We start from the raw sequence: 17,658 nt of genomic DNA on the forward strand, positions 1-17,658 counted from the left end.
CTGGGGTAAGAAACCATGGGGCCCCCATAATGTCTTCACACACTGCAGCAATATGGCGCACAGGATGTTTGCCTCTGGGTATTGCTTGCACTCCATAAAACTGTGCCCACTTGTCAGGGACTATCCATACTGATGTCAGGAAACATAAAGAGCTGCAGGTTCCCACGTATACAGTGCTCTAGTAAGGAGCCGTGGCTCCCCCATCCTGGGTTTAATCCTAGTGACAGCCATCAACACCTCACGCTGCGCCACATTCACAGTAGACCGACTCTCTGCATTAGTGCGCATGCGCATCATCCGCGAGCGCACACATTCTTGTAAGGAAAGCGCCACGTGCTGACTTTCCGGCGCTTCGTCCACGTCATTAGCCGTATTTCGAGCTGCTGCTATTGCTGCCATGGTGATAGGCCGTGTGGTGAGTACTAGTTTTGCGACGCTTCCGGCCGCTGTAAACGAGTGGCGGTGCTCTGTGAGAGGTGTTGGGTTTGGTGCAGGCCGCATCCTCGCCATGGAGGTGCCGCTGCCCCCAGAAGGTGAGAGGCAGGGTTGGTTTCTCCTGGGATGCTGTGTTTCCCGCCATGTGTGAGGAGACTTCCCTGACACTGGAGGGGTGTCAGTCCTCTCTGCCGGTCAGGCAAGGGTGCAGTGTTCAGTGGAGTTTTCTCATATCTATTAACCCCTTCCTGCTGTGGCCAATTTTCCTTTTAGTGCTTTCGTTACCTGCCTTTCTTTTCAAAGAGACTTACATTTATATATCCCACGGGCATAGCCATAAAGGCCTGTTTTCTGCAGGACAAATATAGAATTTCAACCTTGACTTTTGGGTATTGTATTTTCACACAATAATTGTGTGGTAAAATGAGCTAAGTATCTTGGTTCTCCAGGTTAGTGTGATTACAGCGATACCACACGTGTATAGTTTATTGTTGTTAGAGTAAAAAAAAATTCAGAACATTGAGGACAAACCAGGATTAGTGTATTTTGTTAATGCGTGCATCGTGGCCGCCTTGCGTGCCTGCTTTCTTTCGTGCCTGCGTCGGGGCCGCCTTGGGTGCCTGCTTTCTTTCGTGCCTGCGTCGGGGCCGCCTTGGGTGCCTGCTTTCTTTCGTGCCTGCGTCGGGGCCGCCTTGGGTGCCTGCTTTCTTTCGTGCCTGCGTCGGGGCCGCCTTGGGTGCCTGCTTTCTTTCGTGCCTGCGTCGGGGCCGCCTTGCGTGCCTGCTTTCTTTCGTGCCTGCGTCGGGGCCGCCTTGCGTGCCTGCTTTCTTTCGTGCCTGCGTCGGGGCCGCCTTGGGTGCCTGCTTTCTTTCGTGCCTGCGTCGGGGCCGCCTTGGGTGCCTGCTTTCTTTCGTGCCTGCGTCGGGGCCGCCTTGGGTGCCTGCTTTCTTTCGTGCCTGCGTCGGGGCCGCCTTGGGTGCCTGCTTTCTTTCGTGCCTGCGTCGGGGCCGCCTTGGGTGCCTGCTTTCTTTCGTGCCTGCTTCGGGGCCGCCTTGGGTGCCTGCTTTCTTTCGTGCCTGCTTCGGGGCCGCCTTGGGTGCCTGCTTTCTTTCGTGCCTGCTTCGGGGCCGCCTTGGGTGCCTGCTTTCTTTCGTGCCTGCTTCGGGGCCGCCTTGGGTGCCTGCTTTCTTTCGTGCCTGCTTCGGGGCCGCCTTGGGTGCCTGCTTTCTTTCGTGCCTGCTTCGGGGCCGCCTTGGGTGCCTGCTTTCTTTCGTGCCTGCTTCGGGGCCGCCTTGGGTGCCTGCTTTCTTTCGTGCCTGCTTCGGGGCCGCCTTGGGTGCCTGCTTTCTTTCGTGCCTGCTTCGGGGCCGCCTTGGGTGCCTGCTTTCTTTCGTGCCTGCTTCGGGGCCGCCTTGGGTGCCTGCTTTCTTTCGTGCCTGCTTCGGGGCCGCCTTGGGTGCCTGCTTTCTTTCGTGCCTGCTTCGGGGCCGCCTTGGGTGCCTGCTTTCTTTCGTGCCTGCGTCGGGGCCGCCTTGGGTGCCTGCTTTCTTTCGTGCCTGCTTCGGGGCCGCCTTGGGTGCCTGCTTTCTTTCGTGCCTGCTTCGGGGCCGCCTTGGGTGCCTGCTTTCTTTCGTGCCTGCTTCGGGGCCGCCTTGGGTGCCTGCTTTCTTTCGTGCCTGCTTCGGGGCCGCCTTGGGTGCCTGCTTTCTTTCGTGCCTGCTTCGGGGCCGCCTTGGGTGCCTGCTTTCTTTCGTGCCTGCGTCGGGGCCGCCTTGGGTGCCTGCTTTCTTTCGTGCCTGCTTCGGGGCCGCCTTGGGTGCCTGCTTTCTTTCGTGCCTGCTTCGGGGCCGCCTTGGGTGCCTGCTTTCTTTCGTGCCTGCTTCGGGGCCGCCTTGGGTGCCTGCTTTCTTTCGTGCCTGCTTCGGGGCCGCCTTGGGTGCCTGCTTTCTTTCGTGCCTGCTTCGGGGCCGCCTTGGGTGCCTGCTTTCTTTCGTGCCTGCTTCGGGGCCGCCTTGGGTGCCTGCTTTCTTTCGTGCCTGCTTCGGGGCCGCCTTGGGTGCCTGCTTTCTTTCGTGCCTGCTTCGGGGCCGCCTTGGGTGCCTGCTTTCTTTCGTGCCTGCGTCGGCGCCGCCGTGCGTGCCTGCGTCGGGGCCGCCGTGCATGCATTGCCTGCCTGCGTCAAGGCCGACGTACTAGCAGGGTGATGTGTGGCCTAGTAACCCCTTCATTCCCCTCCCTGTGTTGTTATAGTGTGTAATATGAATGTATAAAAATGTTTTATTTCTTACACGTTCCCTATATAAATGATCAGAGTCTCTAGCCCCGTGGGCGTTTGCAGCTTTCCGTGGTATCATGCTGCTGTGGGCGCGATACCATTGATTTACATTAGCGACGTCACCATCAGCTTCTTGAGATCGCGTACGTGCGTGCCATTCCCGCAGCCTTGTTATCCGGGTGCTTGATTGCCGGCTTCAGATGCACACTACGCATGACCAGAAGACTCCTGTTGTTCCGACCATGCGCACAGCGCGTCTGAAACCAAGAAGCAAGCATCCGGATAACAAGACTGTGGGAATGGTAAGTGTGCACGCGCGGGATCTCAAGGAACTGTGGTGACATTGCTAATGTAAATCAATGGTATTGCGCCCTCAGGAGCGTGATACCACGGATAGCTGCAAATGCCCACGGGGCGATGCCCAGGGGACTAGACCCTCTGATCATTTACATAGGGAACATGTAAGTAATAAAACGTATTTTTATACATTCATATTACACAATATTACAACGCAGGGAGAGGTAGGCCGGGGGGTTTCTAGGCCACACATCACCCTGCTTCTAGGTCAGAACGCATATGGGACCTGACAGGTACCCTTTAAATACAAGCTGCAACCTAGTTAATGAAATGGTACGAAGCATGACTCGGATGTGTCTGCTACTACCTAATAATCAGATGCTTTCTAGTACAATATGAAATCGGTGAATAGTTATGTCTTGTTCCCTTTTTAATAGATCAAGAACTGCGTAATGTTATTGACAAGCTTGCACAATTTGTGGCTCGAAATGGGCCTGAATTTGAAAAGATGACCATGGAGAAGCAGAAAGACAACCCAAAATTTTCATTCCTGTTTGGAGGAGAGTTTTACAGCTACTACAAGTGTAAACTTGCTATGGAACAACAACAGTGTATGTCTGAAACCTGCCGAATAGCCTTTATTATGTCCCGTGTATTATATTGTACTTCTGAGTTGCCTGTTAATCATTGCATGAGCTGTAATAATGAGAATGATGCAAAGTATGCAGACGTCTTTAAGATTTGTATATATTTTATTTAGACAATTAGAATCCTAATAATTCATCAGCCAATAATATTCATAATACCTTCATCCAATATATTGTTTTGTATCAGGTTGTCCATAATGAAAGTGCACGTTACTGTGGACAATCTCTGTCTATGCAAATTGCTTCACACCAACTCTGCGGCCTACAGCACTTTAGTTTAGGAGATGGCTCAAATGTGGTATTCTGACATGCTGAACACATTTCAATTGTGTTTTTTTTATTTATACAGTGATTTGCAAGCAAACACAGGACTTGGAACCCAAACTTCCGATCCCCACCATTCCCCCACCATCTCTGCCACTGCCTCCCACGTTACCACCACCGCAGGGTACCCCAGCTCTAGAGGATCTTATTCAACAAAGCCAGTGGAACCTTCAACAACAAGAACAGCAACTTGTCAATATGAGACAGGTATCAGTCAGTGTTATTTTATATCACAGGGGTTAATAGTAGAAGTATACCTTGTTCAGAACCCCTGTCTACAGAGTGCATCTCTGCCTAAGGGTGGCTTTACATGCTGCTATATCCGGCCCGATATCGCTAGCATGAGACCCGCCCCCATTGTTTGTGCGCGACGGGCATATCGCTGCCTATCGCGCACAAAATCGTGCACCCCCGTCACACGTACTTACCTGGCCTTCGACGTTGCTGTGACCGGCGAACCGCCTCCTTTCTAAGGGGGTAGTCCGTTCGGCGTCACAGCGACATCACTAAGCGGCCGCCCAATGAAAGCGGAGGGGTGGAGATGAACGGCCGTAACCTCACGCCAACCTCCTTCGTTCCGCATTGTTGGCCGGAGGCAGATAAGGAGATGATCCTCGTTCCTGCGGCGTCACACGTAGCGATGTGTGCTACTGCAGGGACGAGGAACAACTTTGCCCCAACGACAGCAGCGATAACTGGCAGCGGACCCCCATGTCAACGAGGAGCGATTTTGGACGTTTTTGCAACGATCCAAGATCGCTCCTAGGAGTCACACGCTACGACATCGCTACAGCGGCCGGATGTGCGTCACAAAATCCATGACCCCAACGAGATCGCTGTAGCGAAATCGTAGCGTGTAAAGCCCGCTTAATTCTAGTTACACGCATCCTTTATCGCAATCAGCGCATGGCCAAAGATGTGTTCAACAGCCGAGGGCTCCTGACCTGAGTTCGGCAACCTCATATATACCTATAAGGCTAGTAAGTTTGGGTCAGGAGCTCCTCGACCGCTCAGTGTATTATAGTCTGTGTTAACATAAGCTTATCAGTAAAGTTTTAACAAAGCTCCGCAGTCAGTATTAGATACATTTCTGCTTTGGAAATGCAATAAAAACTCATGTTTTGTTTTATTTGCATGGTTTCCTCCTCTCATTAAAGTCTATGGCTAAATTCTGAAAATAAGGCATTTAGTGCAAGAGAAATTGACATATTGCAAAATTCTAAATTGTACTGTATCAAAAAAGAAAAAATGCTTCACTACTGCAACTGTAATAAGATGTTTTGGGGTTTTTTTGTGTAACAAACCCTACCTAATACTCATTGTGGAAATGTTACCTAATGGTTTTACTTCTACACATGGCAATACATTAGAAAATAAGATATTTGAAAAAAGGCTAAATTGTCCAAATGTGCTTCTAAAGGCCCCGTCACACACAGATATAAATCTTTGGCAGATCTGTGGTTGCAGTGAAATCATGGACATATTGTTCCATTTGTACACAGCCACAAACCTGGCACTGATTGTCCACAATTTCACTGCAACCACAGATCAGCCAAAGATTTATCTCTGTGTGGCCTTAACTCAAATCTATTGGCAATGATCATAGAATTTAAAGGGAACCTGTCAGGTGCAATATGCACAGAGACCCACGAGCAGTTCTGGGTGCATATTGCTCTAATCCCTGCCTAACCATCCCTGTATACACTAGTATAGATAAAGATCTCTTTAGAAAAAGTATTACTAAAGATCTTTTATCTTCTGATTATGAGTGCGGGGACTAGTCCCAAGTGTGTTTATATCCCCTGACTAGTCCGCCCTCTTAGCATGTTAGCACGCCCACAGGGGTGTACTAACAGGCTATTCAATTCAGCATCACCAGTGGTGACGCACGCACCTGTGTTTGCTGTGACCGTGCTTCTGAATTCCGGGCACTTCCGGTCATGTGCAGTATGAAGCTGGGTGTACACGTCCCGGCTTCAGAGAGGTCTACTGCACATGACCAGAAGTGCTGGGCATTCAGAAGCGTGGTCACAGTAAACACAGGTACGCACGTCACCGCTGGTGATGCTGCATTGAATAGCGTGGTAGTACGCCCCTGTGGGCGTGCTAACATGCTAAGAGGGCGGACTAGTCGGCGATACGAGGGACTGTGGATAAGTCTTTGGCTTTACCCAGAAAGAAACGAGATGGGATGATGAAACTTTACATTTATTCCACATACTTTCCACTGATATCAACACTTCTTACGTCAGTATTCCAAGTTCTGTAAGCCTAGCAAAAAGGATTTTGGTTGTGCCTCAAACCAGGCATCCGTAGCAGCCATGGCATCAGAAATTGTGTGAAATTTGGTACCCTTGAGGTGTTTCTTCAGGTTTGGAAACAGATGCTAGTCGGAAGGAGCTAGATCTGGTGAATAAGGTAGGTGGGCAATCCGTTCGAAGCCCAGCTCTGCCAGTTTTGCCGCGGTTGCTTGTGCAGTGTGAGCGGAGGCGTTGTCTTGCAGGAACAAGATTCCTTTGGACAGCTTGCCGCGCCTTTTGCCCTTCAGAGCTGCCTTCAATTGGTCTATAAGTTCCATGTAATACCTTCCATTGATGGTGGAACCCTTTTGAAGGTAGTCCACTAGCAGTACGCCCTCCTTATCCCAGAACACAGACGCCATCACCTTAGTGGCTGATTTTTGCACCCTGAACTTCTTTGGATGAGTAGAACCACTGTGCCTCCACTCTTTTGACTGCTCCTTGTTTTCAGGGTCATACAAATAGATCCAGGTCTCATCCATAGTGACCAGTCAATCCAGGAAGATCTGATCAGTCTGGAAACACTGACAAATGGACCGGGAAGTTTTCACTCGCATGCTTCTCTGATCTGTTCTCAGACATTTGGGGACCCACTTTGCAGATAGCTTCCTCATGTCCAAATGTTCATGGATAATGACAGAAACATGTTCACGGGAAATCCCCATGATGTCTGCTATTGCTTTAGCTGAAATTCGTTGATTCTCCAGTATGAGATTGTGCACAGCATCGACCATCTCCGAAACAACAACTACTCTCGGTCGTCCAGGACGTTCCTCATCATTGGGGCTGAAGTGGTCCATTTTGCATTTGGCAAACCAGTTCTTAACTGGAATATGAAGGTCATGATCCTCCAATGTCTGCGATATGACCATGAATATCCTTCGCGGACTTTTCTTGCAGAAACAAGAATTTTTATCACTCCTCTGCTCTCAGTTGCAGTGAATATCGCATGAGACTCCGCCATTTTGTTTTCCCTCCTGCGTAGAACACCGTTACCATAAGCAACAAACACAAAATTTCTTTATCGTTCCTTCCATGGGAGACCCAAACCATGGGTGTATAGCTAGCGCCTCCGGAGGACACACAAAGTACTACACTCAAACGTGTAGCTCCTCCCTCCGGGCTATATACACTCCCTGGATGACAATCTATCCAGTTCAATGCTTTGTGTTTCAGGAGGATACACACACATGCATTCTCTGATATTTTTTTCTCATTTTTATTTTATTTTAAAGATTTGGAAGAAAAGCAGGTCCAGTCTGGACTCCCGGCATGTCCCTTCACACCCCACTCTGTCGGCGGTGCTGTTAAGGTTGACTTTATAAGGCTGGAGCCTTCACATGCCGCGCTCCTTCACATCCTCTAAGAGGCTCTGGGTTGAAGTGGGAGCCTCCACGGTCCTCTCTGCTTGCAGAAGACCGGTCTCCATCCGCAGCCCTGTCTGGTCCCTGCTGGAAGGAGCATTTACCCCCCCTCTCCAGGGACATGGCCCTGCGTCTCAAAGCTAAGTATAGAGACGTTTTTCAGGGGTCCCGGGTACTTTTATTAGGGGGACAGTATGTGTTTTAGCGTTACTGTAAATTCCGGCCGATTCTGGGGATTTCCCCTGAGAACCGCGCCGAAGGTGCCTGCTCGTCGGCCGCATTGTTAAATCTAGGCCCCGGCTTCTGTTTGGGCCTAGTTTCGGTTTTGGCTTCTCTGCATGTTTTGCATACAGCGCCGCCCACCGCCCGACCAGCAGAGGGGAGGGCACTCCTCTCTGGGGAGATGTTCCCTCCCCTGTATATCGTCCTGTATCTCTCTGCCCTCCGTTTTTCCCGCTCCTGGGCTTTTACACGCCCCCCCCCTCTTTCTCCCAGCGCCATTTTCTCAGCGTTCTTACGCTGGAGGGCGCTGGATGCTGCAGCTGCATACTATCAGGAAGGCTAACGCTTCACAGGGGAGCGGTGGAATCCGGAGGGCACACAGAGAGCACGGGCTGGTAAGCCACAACCTCTGGTTGTGGACTTTTATTACACTCTCAGGCATTCTATAGGAGTGTATTCTGGCTGCAGAGCCTCCACCTCAGCAGCATGTCTGTCACTAGGAGCAAGGCTGCAAACATGTACGCTATATGCACTGCTTGTAAGCTCATTCTGCCAGAGCCAAGCACATACCCACATTGCGATGCCTGTGCTAACATGGTTGTGTCTCAGCCTGGAGCCTCCGCAAGGGTCCCTCCGGCTGCTTTGGCCCCGGTGGCTGAACCCCCGGCTTGCGGCTTGGGTAGCATCCTTTTCACAAGCTATTTCCAAGTCTTTTGCCGACTCCATGGGGCAGCTGTCCCGGACACTGCTGATCATGCATCAGCCCCCTTCTCAGGGTGCTTCGGCTGCTTCTAGCTCTGCAGAGCTCCCAGAGCATGTCCCAGGACCCCGTCCCCCTAAACGGAGACGCAGGGACCCTTCCCCTTCCCACGGCTCTGATTCACGTGCCGAGGTGCAGGGCGAGGAGGACTCGTTTACTGTGGGCTCAGACGCTACCTCTATGTACCCCATTGACTTGTCTGAGGGTGATGCGGATGTTAGTGACTTGATTGCGTCCATTAACTCCGTACTGAACCTCAACCCACCAGAGTCTGAGGAACAAGCCTCTCTGGTAGAGATACACCAGTTTACCTCACCTAAGAAAGCTAAAAGTATGTTTTTTAACCACTCCAGCTTTCAGGCCACTGTTACCAAACCCAGGGCCTGTCCTGACAAACGTTTTCCGAAGCGTAGTTCAGATGACCGTTTTCCTTTTCCACCAGAGGTGGTTAAGGAATGGGCTCAGTCCCCAAAGGTAGACCCTCCGGTGTCCAGAATCTCAGCCCGCACAGTCGTGGCTGTGGCTGATGGCACTTCTCTTAAGGATCCCACTGACCGCCAGGTTGACCTTTTGGCCAAGTCTGTATATGAGGCGGCTGGAGCCTCGTTCTCCCCGTCTTTTGCGGCAGTGTGGGCTCTCAAGGCAGTCTCTGCCTCTCTGGAGGAGATGCATTCCCTCACCAGGGACTCTGTGCCTGACCCGGAGACCTTAACTTCTCAAGCTTCGGCTTTTGCATCCTACGCCATGTCTGCCATCCTGGAGGCTTCTCACCGCACGGCGGTGGCCTCCGCTAACTCCCTCGCGATCCGCAGGATCTTGTGGCTTCGAGAGTGGAAAGCAGACGCTTCCTCAAAAAAGTACCTTGCGCTCCCTTTTGCTGGGTCCCGGCTGTTTGGGGAACAGCTGGATGACATAATCAAGGAGGCTACTGGCGGGAAGAGTACTTCCTTGCCTCAAACTAAGGCCAGGAAACCTGTCCAGGGCAGGATCCAATCGAGGTTTCGTTCCTCTAACTGGTCATCCTCGAAGCCCTCGACCGCGTCCACTACCGCAGCCAAGGATCGTAAATCGAACTGGCGCGCAAAGCCGCGTCCTCAAAAGACCGGAGGAGCCGCTGCCACTAAGGCAGCCTCCTCTTGACTATCTGGCTGCGCCAGCAACGTCCTTGGTCGGTGGCAGGCTCTCCCACTTTGGAGACGTGTTGTTCCAACACGTCACCGATCAGTGGGTGCGGGATATTATCTCCCACGGCTACAGGATAGAATTTTCTTCCAGCCCGCCAAACAGATTTTTTCTGTCCACACCCCCTTGCTCCAAGGCCGCCGCCTTCTCTCAGGCCGTGGCATCCCTGCAGGCCAACGGGGTAATTGTTCCGGTTCCCGCCCGGGAACGGTTCAGCGGTTTCTACTCAAACCTCTTTCTAGTCCCCAAGAAGGACGGTTCCTCCCGGCCCATCCTGGATCTCAAGCTTCTCAACAAGCATGTTCAGGTGCGGCACTTTCGCATGGAATCTCTGAGATCGGTCATTGCCTCAATGACCCAAGGAGATTTTCTGGCATCCATCGACATCAGAGATGCCTATCTGCATGTGCCTATTGCGGTCTCACACCAGCGTTGGCTACGCTTTGCAATCGGAGAGGAACATTTCCAGTTCGTGGCTCTTCCCTTTGGCTTAGCCACGGCCCCTCGAGTGTTCACCAAGGTCATGGCAGCAGTGGTTGCGGTCCTGCACCTCCAGGGATTGGCAGTGATTCCTTACCTGGACGACCTTCTAGTCAAGGCCTCATCCAGTGTAGACTGCCAGCGGAGTGTCTCTCTTACTGTCGCCACGCTAGTTCAGTTCGGGTGGCTTGTCAACCTGCCCAAGTCCACTCTGACCCCGACCCAGGTACTTATGTACCTAGGGATGCAATTCGAGACTCTGCCGGCACTTGTCAAGTTGCCCTTAGTCAAACAGCAGTCCCTTCGTCTGGCGGTGCGCTCTTTGCTGAGGCACCGCCGTCATTCCATCAGACACCTCATGCAGGTGCTGGGTCAGATGGTGGCGTCAATGGAAGCGGTTCCCTTTGCCCAGTTCCATCTGCGTCCCTTGCAGCTGGACATTCTCCGCTGTTGGGACAAGCGGATCTCTTCCTTGGACAGGCTGGTGGCTCTGTCATCACAGGCCAGGAACTCCCTTCAGTGGTGGCTTCAGCCCCTCTCCCTGTCACAGGGACGCTCCTTCCTGACTCCGTCTTGGGTGATCCTCACCACGGATGCCAGCCTCTCCGGTTGGGGAGCGGTATTTCTCCATCACCGAGCACAGGGCACTTGGACTCCGTCCGAATCAGCCCTCCCGATCAATGTGCTGGAGATCAGAGCTGTGTTTCTAGCTCTCCTAGACTTTCACCACCTGTTGGCGGGCAAGCACATTCGGGTTCAGTCGGACAACGCGACAGCGGTTGCCTACATCAATCACCAGGGCGGGACTCGCAGCCGTCTGGCGATGTTGGAGGTTCAACGAATCCTCCAGTGGACGGAGGACTCCAAGTCCACCATATCTGCAGTCCACATCCCAGGCGTGGAAAACTGGGAGGCCGATTATCTCAGCCGTCAAACCGTGGACGGCGGCGAGTGGGCCCTGCATCCGTCAGTGTTCCGATCGATCTGCCGCAAGTGGGGCACTCCGGAAGTGGATCTAATGGCATCCCGGCACAACAACAAGGTTCCGGTTTACGTGGCTCGCTCCCACGATCCTCAAGCCTTCGCAGCAGACGCACTGGTTCAAGATTGGTCTCAGTTCCGTCTGGCCTATGTGTTTCCCCCTCTAGCGCTCTTGCCCAGGGTTCTGCGCAAGATCGGAACGGAGGGCCGTCGAGTCATACTCATTGCTCCGGACTGGCCCAGGCGAGCTTGGTACCCAGACCTGCTCCGCCTGTCCGTAGAGGTGCCGTGGTATCTCCCGGACCGCCCAGACCTTCTCTCTCAAGGTCCGTTCTTCCGCCAGAATTCTGCTGCTCTCAGATTGACGGCGTGGCTCTTGAGTCCTGGATCCTGACGGCTTCAGGCATTCCCTCTGAGGTCATCTCCACCATGACTCAGGCTCGGAAGTCTTCCTCGGCCAAGATTTACCACAGGACTTGGAGAATTTTCCTGTCCTGGTGTCGCTCTTCCGGCCATGCTCCTTGGCCGTTCTCCTTGCCGACCATCCTGTCTTTTCTACAGTCAGGTCTACAGTTAGGTCTGTCCCTCAATTCCCTCAAGGGACAGGTGTCGGCTTTGTCGGTATTGTTCCAGCGGCGTATCGCCCGACTGGCTCAGGTGCGCACCTTCATGCAGGGCGCATCTCACATCATCCCTCCTTACCGGCGGCCCTTGGATCCCTGGGACCTTAATCTGGTCCTCACGGCCTTACAGAAACCCCCTTTTGAGCCTCTCAGGGAGGTTCCTTTGTCTAGACTTTCACAGAAAGTTGTCTTTCTAGTAGCCATAACTTCTCTCAGGAGAGTTTCTGATTTGGCTGCGCTTTCTTCGGAATCCCCCTTTTTGGTGTTTCACCAAGACAAGGTGGTTCTTCGTCCGACTCCGGACTTTCTCCCTAAGGTGGTGTCTTCCTTCCACCTTAACCAGGACATTTCATTGCCCTCTCTTTGTCCGGCCCCTGTGCATCGCTTTGAGAAGGCGTTGCACACCTTGGATTTGGTGCGGGCGCTCCGAATCTATGTGTCACGCAACAGCGGTGCACCTCAATTTTTGTGCTAACCACGGGTCAGCGCAAGGGTCTCTCTGCTTCTAAACCGACCCTAGCTCGTTGGGTTAGGTTGGCTATCGCCGATGCCTACCAGTGTTCTCAGGTGCCTCCCCCGCCGGGGATTAAGGCGCACTCGACCAGAGCTGTCGGTGCCTCCTGGGCTTTCAGGCACCAGGCTACGGCTCAGCAGGTGTGTCAGGCTGCCACTTGGTCCAGTCTGCACACTTTTTCGAAGAACTACCAAGTGCATGCTCATGCTTCGGCAGATGCGAGCTTGGGCAGACGCATCCTTCAGGCGGCTGTCGCCCATTTGTGAAGTTAGGTTTTGCCTACTTCTCAGTTTGGTTTATTTCCCACCCATGGACTGCTTTGGAACGTCCCATGGTCTGGGTCTCCCATGGAAGGAACGATAAAGAAAAAGAGAATTTTGTTTACTTACCGTAAATTCTTTTTCTTGTAGTTCCGACATGGGAGACCCAGCACCCTCCCTGTTGCCTGTTGGCAGTTTTTTGTTCTGTGTGTTTCACCGGCTGTTGTTGTAGACAGAGTTCTGGTTTTGCCGAGTTTTACTCTATCTCTACTTATGGGTGGATGTCCTCCTTCAGCTTTTGCACTGAACTGGGTAGATTGTCATCCAGGGAGTGTATATAGCCCGGAGGGAGGAGCTACACGTTTGAGTGTAGTACTTTGTGTGTCCTCCGGAGGCGCTAGCTATACACCCATGGTCTGGGTCTCCCATGTCGGAACTACAAGAAAAAGAATTTACGGTAAGTAAACAAAATTCTCTTTTTTGAAAACATATATTAGACACATAAGACTTTCATTACCATAGAAACAAAAAAATATTGCACGTGACAAGTTTCCTTTTAAAGGGAATCTGTCACCAGGTTTTTGCTCCCCCATCTGAGTAGCATAATGTAGAGACAGAGACCCTGATTCCAGTCATGTGTCACTCACTTACTGAGTTGTTGGCTGTCATTGTTTTTTGTTTTTTTTTTTTTTGCTGGAGATCTAGCAGTTCTACAGAGCTCATAAATATGTTGGCTTATCTAGCAGCAGACTGAGTAGTCCTCCAATGATAGTTTACTGCTGATTAAACTGATTTTATCTAAACTACACTAAGCAACTCAGTAAGTGACATCCCTTTGGAATCTGGGTCTCTGCCCATACATTATGCAGCCCTCAGATTAGGTGGCAAAAACCTGGTGACAGATTCCCTTTAATGAAGAGACTTGTGTGTGGCCATCTCTCCAATAACATTTATGGGTAAATAGTTCTAATTGCACTGATCTATGGCAAGAAAATCTGTGCATGTGAATTTATCCGCAGATTCTAACCCGAAGGATGATGCTAATTGCATGTTTGGCTTTATTTTCTCAGGAGCAAATAACTGCTGCAGTAGAGCATGCAATTGAACAGCAAATGCAGGTCCTGCGGGAAGAAACTCAGTTGGATATGAGCGAGTTTGACAACTTACTCCAACCTATCATTGACACTTGTACTAAGGATGCCATATCCGTGAGTCAACCTATTTCTTTCATGTGTACTTTCTTGCTTAGGAAGGACTCTTAATAATTGATTTTTATATAATACTAGAAGGTTGCCCGATTCTAAAGCATCGGGTATTCTAGAATTTGTGTAGTTAATGTATAATTTTTGTTATATATATTAGATGTTGCGTGTAGTTGCTAAGTGTTTCTGTAGGGGCTGTACATGTTCTGGGTGTGGCGGGGGGTGAGAGCGGTGTTGTATGTGTGTTGCGTGTGTTGCGTTGTTTGTGGAGCGCTGTGTGTCTGTAGCGTTGTGTGTGTTGCACGGTTTGTGTGTGTGTGTGGTGTGTTTTGGGGGGAGGTATGTTTTGTGCAATGTGTGTGTTGTGCGGTATGTGCGTATATTTATGTATGCCGCGGTGTTTGTGTGTTGAGTGTTGTGTGTGTGCGGCGTTGTCTGTGTGTGTGGGTGTCTGTGTAGGGCGGTGTTTGTGGTTCTGTGGTTCCCAGTGTGTGTGTGTGTGGTGTGTTGTGCAGTGCGCGTGTCTGTGTGTGTGTTGGGGGGAGGTGTGAACCTCCCATCGTGCCCCATCCCCCATGCTGCGCACCTCCCATCGTGCTCCATCCCCCATGCTACGCACCCCCCATCGTGCTCCATCCCCCATGCTGCGCACTCCCCATCGTGCTCCATCCGCCATGCTGCGCACTCCCAAACGTGCTCCATCCGCCATGCTGCGCACTCCCAAACGTGCTCCATCCGCCATGCTGCGCACTCCGAAACGTGCTCCATCCGCCATGCTGCGCACTCCGAAACGTGCTCCATCCGCCATGCTGCGCACTCCGAAACGTGCTCCATCCGCCATGCTGCGCACTCCGAAACGTGCTCCATCCGCCATGCTGCGCACTCCGAAACGTGCTCCATCCGCCATGCTGCGCACTCCGAAACGTGCTCCATCCGCCATGCTGCGCACTCCGAAACGTGCTCCATCCGCCATGCTGCGCACTCCGAAACGTGCTCCATCCGCCATGCTGCGCACTCCGAAACGTGCTCCATCCGCCATGCTGCGCACTCCCAAACGTGCTCCATCCGCCATGCTGCGCACTCCCAAACGTGGTTCATCCGCCATGCTGCGCACTCCCAAACGTGGTCCATCCGCCATGCTGCGCACTCCCAAACGTGCTCCATCCGCCATGCTGCGCACTCCCAAACGTGCTCCATCCGCCATGCTGTGCACTCCCAAACGTGCTCCATCCGCCATGCTGCGCACTCCCAAACGTGGTCCATCCGCCATGCTGCGCACTCCCAAACGTGCTCCATCCCCCATGCTGCGCACTCCCAAACGTGCTCCATCCGCCATGCTGCGCACTCCCAAATGTGCTCCATGCCCCATGCTGCGCACTCCCAAACGTGGTCCATCCCCCATGCTGCGCACCCCCCATCGTGCTCCATCCCCCATGCTGCACCAGCATCAGCCTCTCTGCCCACAGCATCAGCCTCTCTGCCCGCAGCATCAGCCTCTCTCCTTCCAGCCTACCCGAGCCTCAGCCTCCCACAGCCTCTCTTCTCTCAGCCTTTCCCCCTCCCCCTCCCAGCCTTCCCCAGGATCAGCCTCTCTCCTCCCAGCATCAGCCTTTTCTGTCCCCAGCATCATCCTCTCTCCTTCCAGCCTACCCCAGCCTCAGCCTCCCCCAGCCTCTCTTCTCTCATCCTCCCCCCTCCCAGCCTCCCCCTCCCAGCCTTCCCCAGGATCAGCCTAGCCTACCGCAGCCTCAGCCTCCCCCAGCATCAGCCTCTCTTCTCAGCCTCCCCCCTCCCCCTCCCAGCTTTCCCCAGGATCAGCCTCTCTCCTCCCAGCCTCCTCCAGCACGCCGTGCTCCTCTGCCGACACTCACAGATCCGATCGCTCGCACACACACACACACACACACACTCACGCACACCCGATCGCATACACTCACGCACACACACACTGACGATATCGCACATACGCGCTCACACTCACAACATCCGGAGATACCACATGCTTCTGGCCATGTGATCCTCCGGCAGGTCCTGGAGAAGCAAGCGATATCCCAGGATGTTGTGAGTGTGTGGATGCGATGTGATGTGTGTGTGAGGTGTGTGTGAGAGTGAGTGTGATCTGATGTGTGTCTGTTGTTATGTGTGTGCGTGTGTGTATGTTACGCCGCTGCATGACCTTGATGCGCTGGTAACTATGCTAGCATGGTTACCAGCGTATCTCGTCCCCCGCTCGCACGGGAGCCCACACCAGCATACGGCGGCCAGGCCCAGCAATGCGAGGGTATGTGTCAGCTGGGTTTGCGGCGTACGCTGATGTGGGCTCCCGGGGGTACAGTACTCACCTGTGAGTCGTGGCTCCGTGACAGTGTCGGTTCGGGGAATGCGCGCGCGGGGGGGGCAGAGCTAGCGTGCATTGCGTGAGGGGGGCGGGGCGTGGCGTGGCCGAGTTGCCAATGCCTGCAGGGTGCCGGGGCGAGAGGCCAATCCGTGTGGGGGCGCAGCCTGGGCGAGCAGCCAATCAGTGTGGGGGGGCGGGGCCATGGCGAGCCCAGCGGCCAATCAGCTTTGTGTCACCGTAAGGACACAATTTTGGAGCATGACAGACAGACAGACTAAGGCAATTATATATATACTAGAAGGTGGCCCGATTCTACGCATCGGGTATTCTAGAATTTACGTATTGTGTAGTTCATGTATGATTTTTGTTATATATATATATATATATATATATATATATATATAGATGTTGTTGTGTGTAGTTACCAAGTGTTTGTGTAGGGCGCTGTACATGTTCTGAGTGTCGCGGGGGGTGAGAGCGGTGTTGTATGTGTGTTGCGTGTGTTGCGTTGTTTGTGGAGCGCTGTGTGTCTGTAGCGTTGTGTGTGTGTTGTGCGGTTTGTGTGTGTGTGGTGTGTTTTGGGGGGAGGTATGTTTTGAGCAATGTGTGTGTTGTGCAGTATGTGCGTATATTTGTGTGTGCAGCGTTGTCTGTGTGTGTGGGTGTCTGTGTAGGGCGTTGTTTGTGATTCCTAGTGTGTGTGTGTTGTGCAGTGCGCGTGTGTGTGTGTGTTGGGGGGAGGTGTGCACCTCCCATCGTGCTCCATCCCCCATGCTGCGCACCCCCCATCGTGCTGCATCCCCCATGCTGCGCACTCCCAAACGTGCTCCATCCGCCATGCTGCGCACTCCCAAACGTGGTCCATCCGCCATGCTGCGCACTCCCAAACGTGCTCCATCCGGCATGCTGCGCACTCCCAAACGTGCTCCATCCGCCATGCTGCGCACTCCCAAACGTGCTCCATCCGCCATGCTGCGCACTCCCAAACGTGCTCCATCCGCCATGCTGCGCACTCCCAAACGTGCTCCATCCGCCATGCTGCGCACTCCCAAACGTGCTCCATCCGCCATGCTGCGCACTCCCAAACGTGCTCCATCCGCCATCCTGCGCACTCCCCATCGTGCACCATCCGGCATGCTGCGCACTCCCAAACGTGCTCCATCCGTCATGCTGCGCACTCCCAAACGTGCTCCATCCGTCATGCTGCGCACTCCCAAACGTGCTCCATCCGCCATGCTGCGCACTCCCAAACGTGCTCCATCCGCCATGCTGCGCACCCCCATCATGCTCCATCCGCTTGGGAGTGCGCAGCATGCCGGATGGTGCACGATGGGGAGTGCGCAGTATGGCGGATGGAGCACGTTTGGGAGTGCGCAGTATGGCGGATGGACCACGTTTGGGAGTGCGCAGCATGGCGGATGGACCACGTTTGGGAGTGCGCAGCATGGCGGATG

At 53.2% G+C, this 17,658-nt stretch overlaps 1 protein-coding gene across 3 annotated transcripts in view; it reads left to right on the plus strand.

Moving 5' to 3' along the window:
* Window positions 1–437: 437 nt before the first annotated feature.
* The window catches only part of CHERP (calcium homeostasis endoplasmic reticulum protein), a 200,358-nt gene continuing 183,137 nt past the window's right edge, over window positions 438–17,658 (plus strand). For all 3 annotated transcript variants that reach the window (XM_075315030.1, XM_075315049.1, XM_075315041.1), the window contains exons 1-4: window positions 438–533; window positions 3,445–3,618; window positions 4,004–4,185; window positions 13,735–13,872. In XM_075315030.1, coding sequence (XP_075171145.1) covers window positions 509–533; window positions 3,445–3,618; window positions 4,004–4,185; window positions 13,735–13,872 — 519 coding nt within the window. In that variant the 5' untranslated portion in view covers window positions 438–508. The remainder of the gene's footprint in view (window positions 534–3,444; window positions 3,619–4,003; window positions 4,186–13,734; window positions 13,873–17,658) is intronic.

Source organism: Anomaloglossus baeobatrachus, chromosome 1 (assembly GCF_048569485.1).
Source record: "Anomaloglossus baeobatrachus isolate aAnoBae1 chromosome 1, aAnoBae1.hap1, whole genome shotgun sequence".
NCBI lineage: Eukaryota > Metazoa > Chordata > Amphibia > Anura > Aromobatidae > Anomaloglossus > Anomaloglossus baeobatrachus.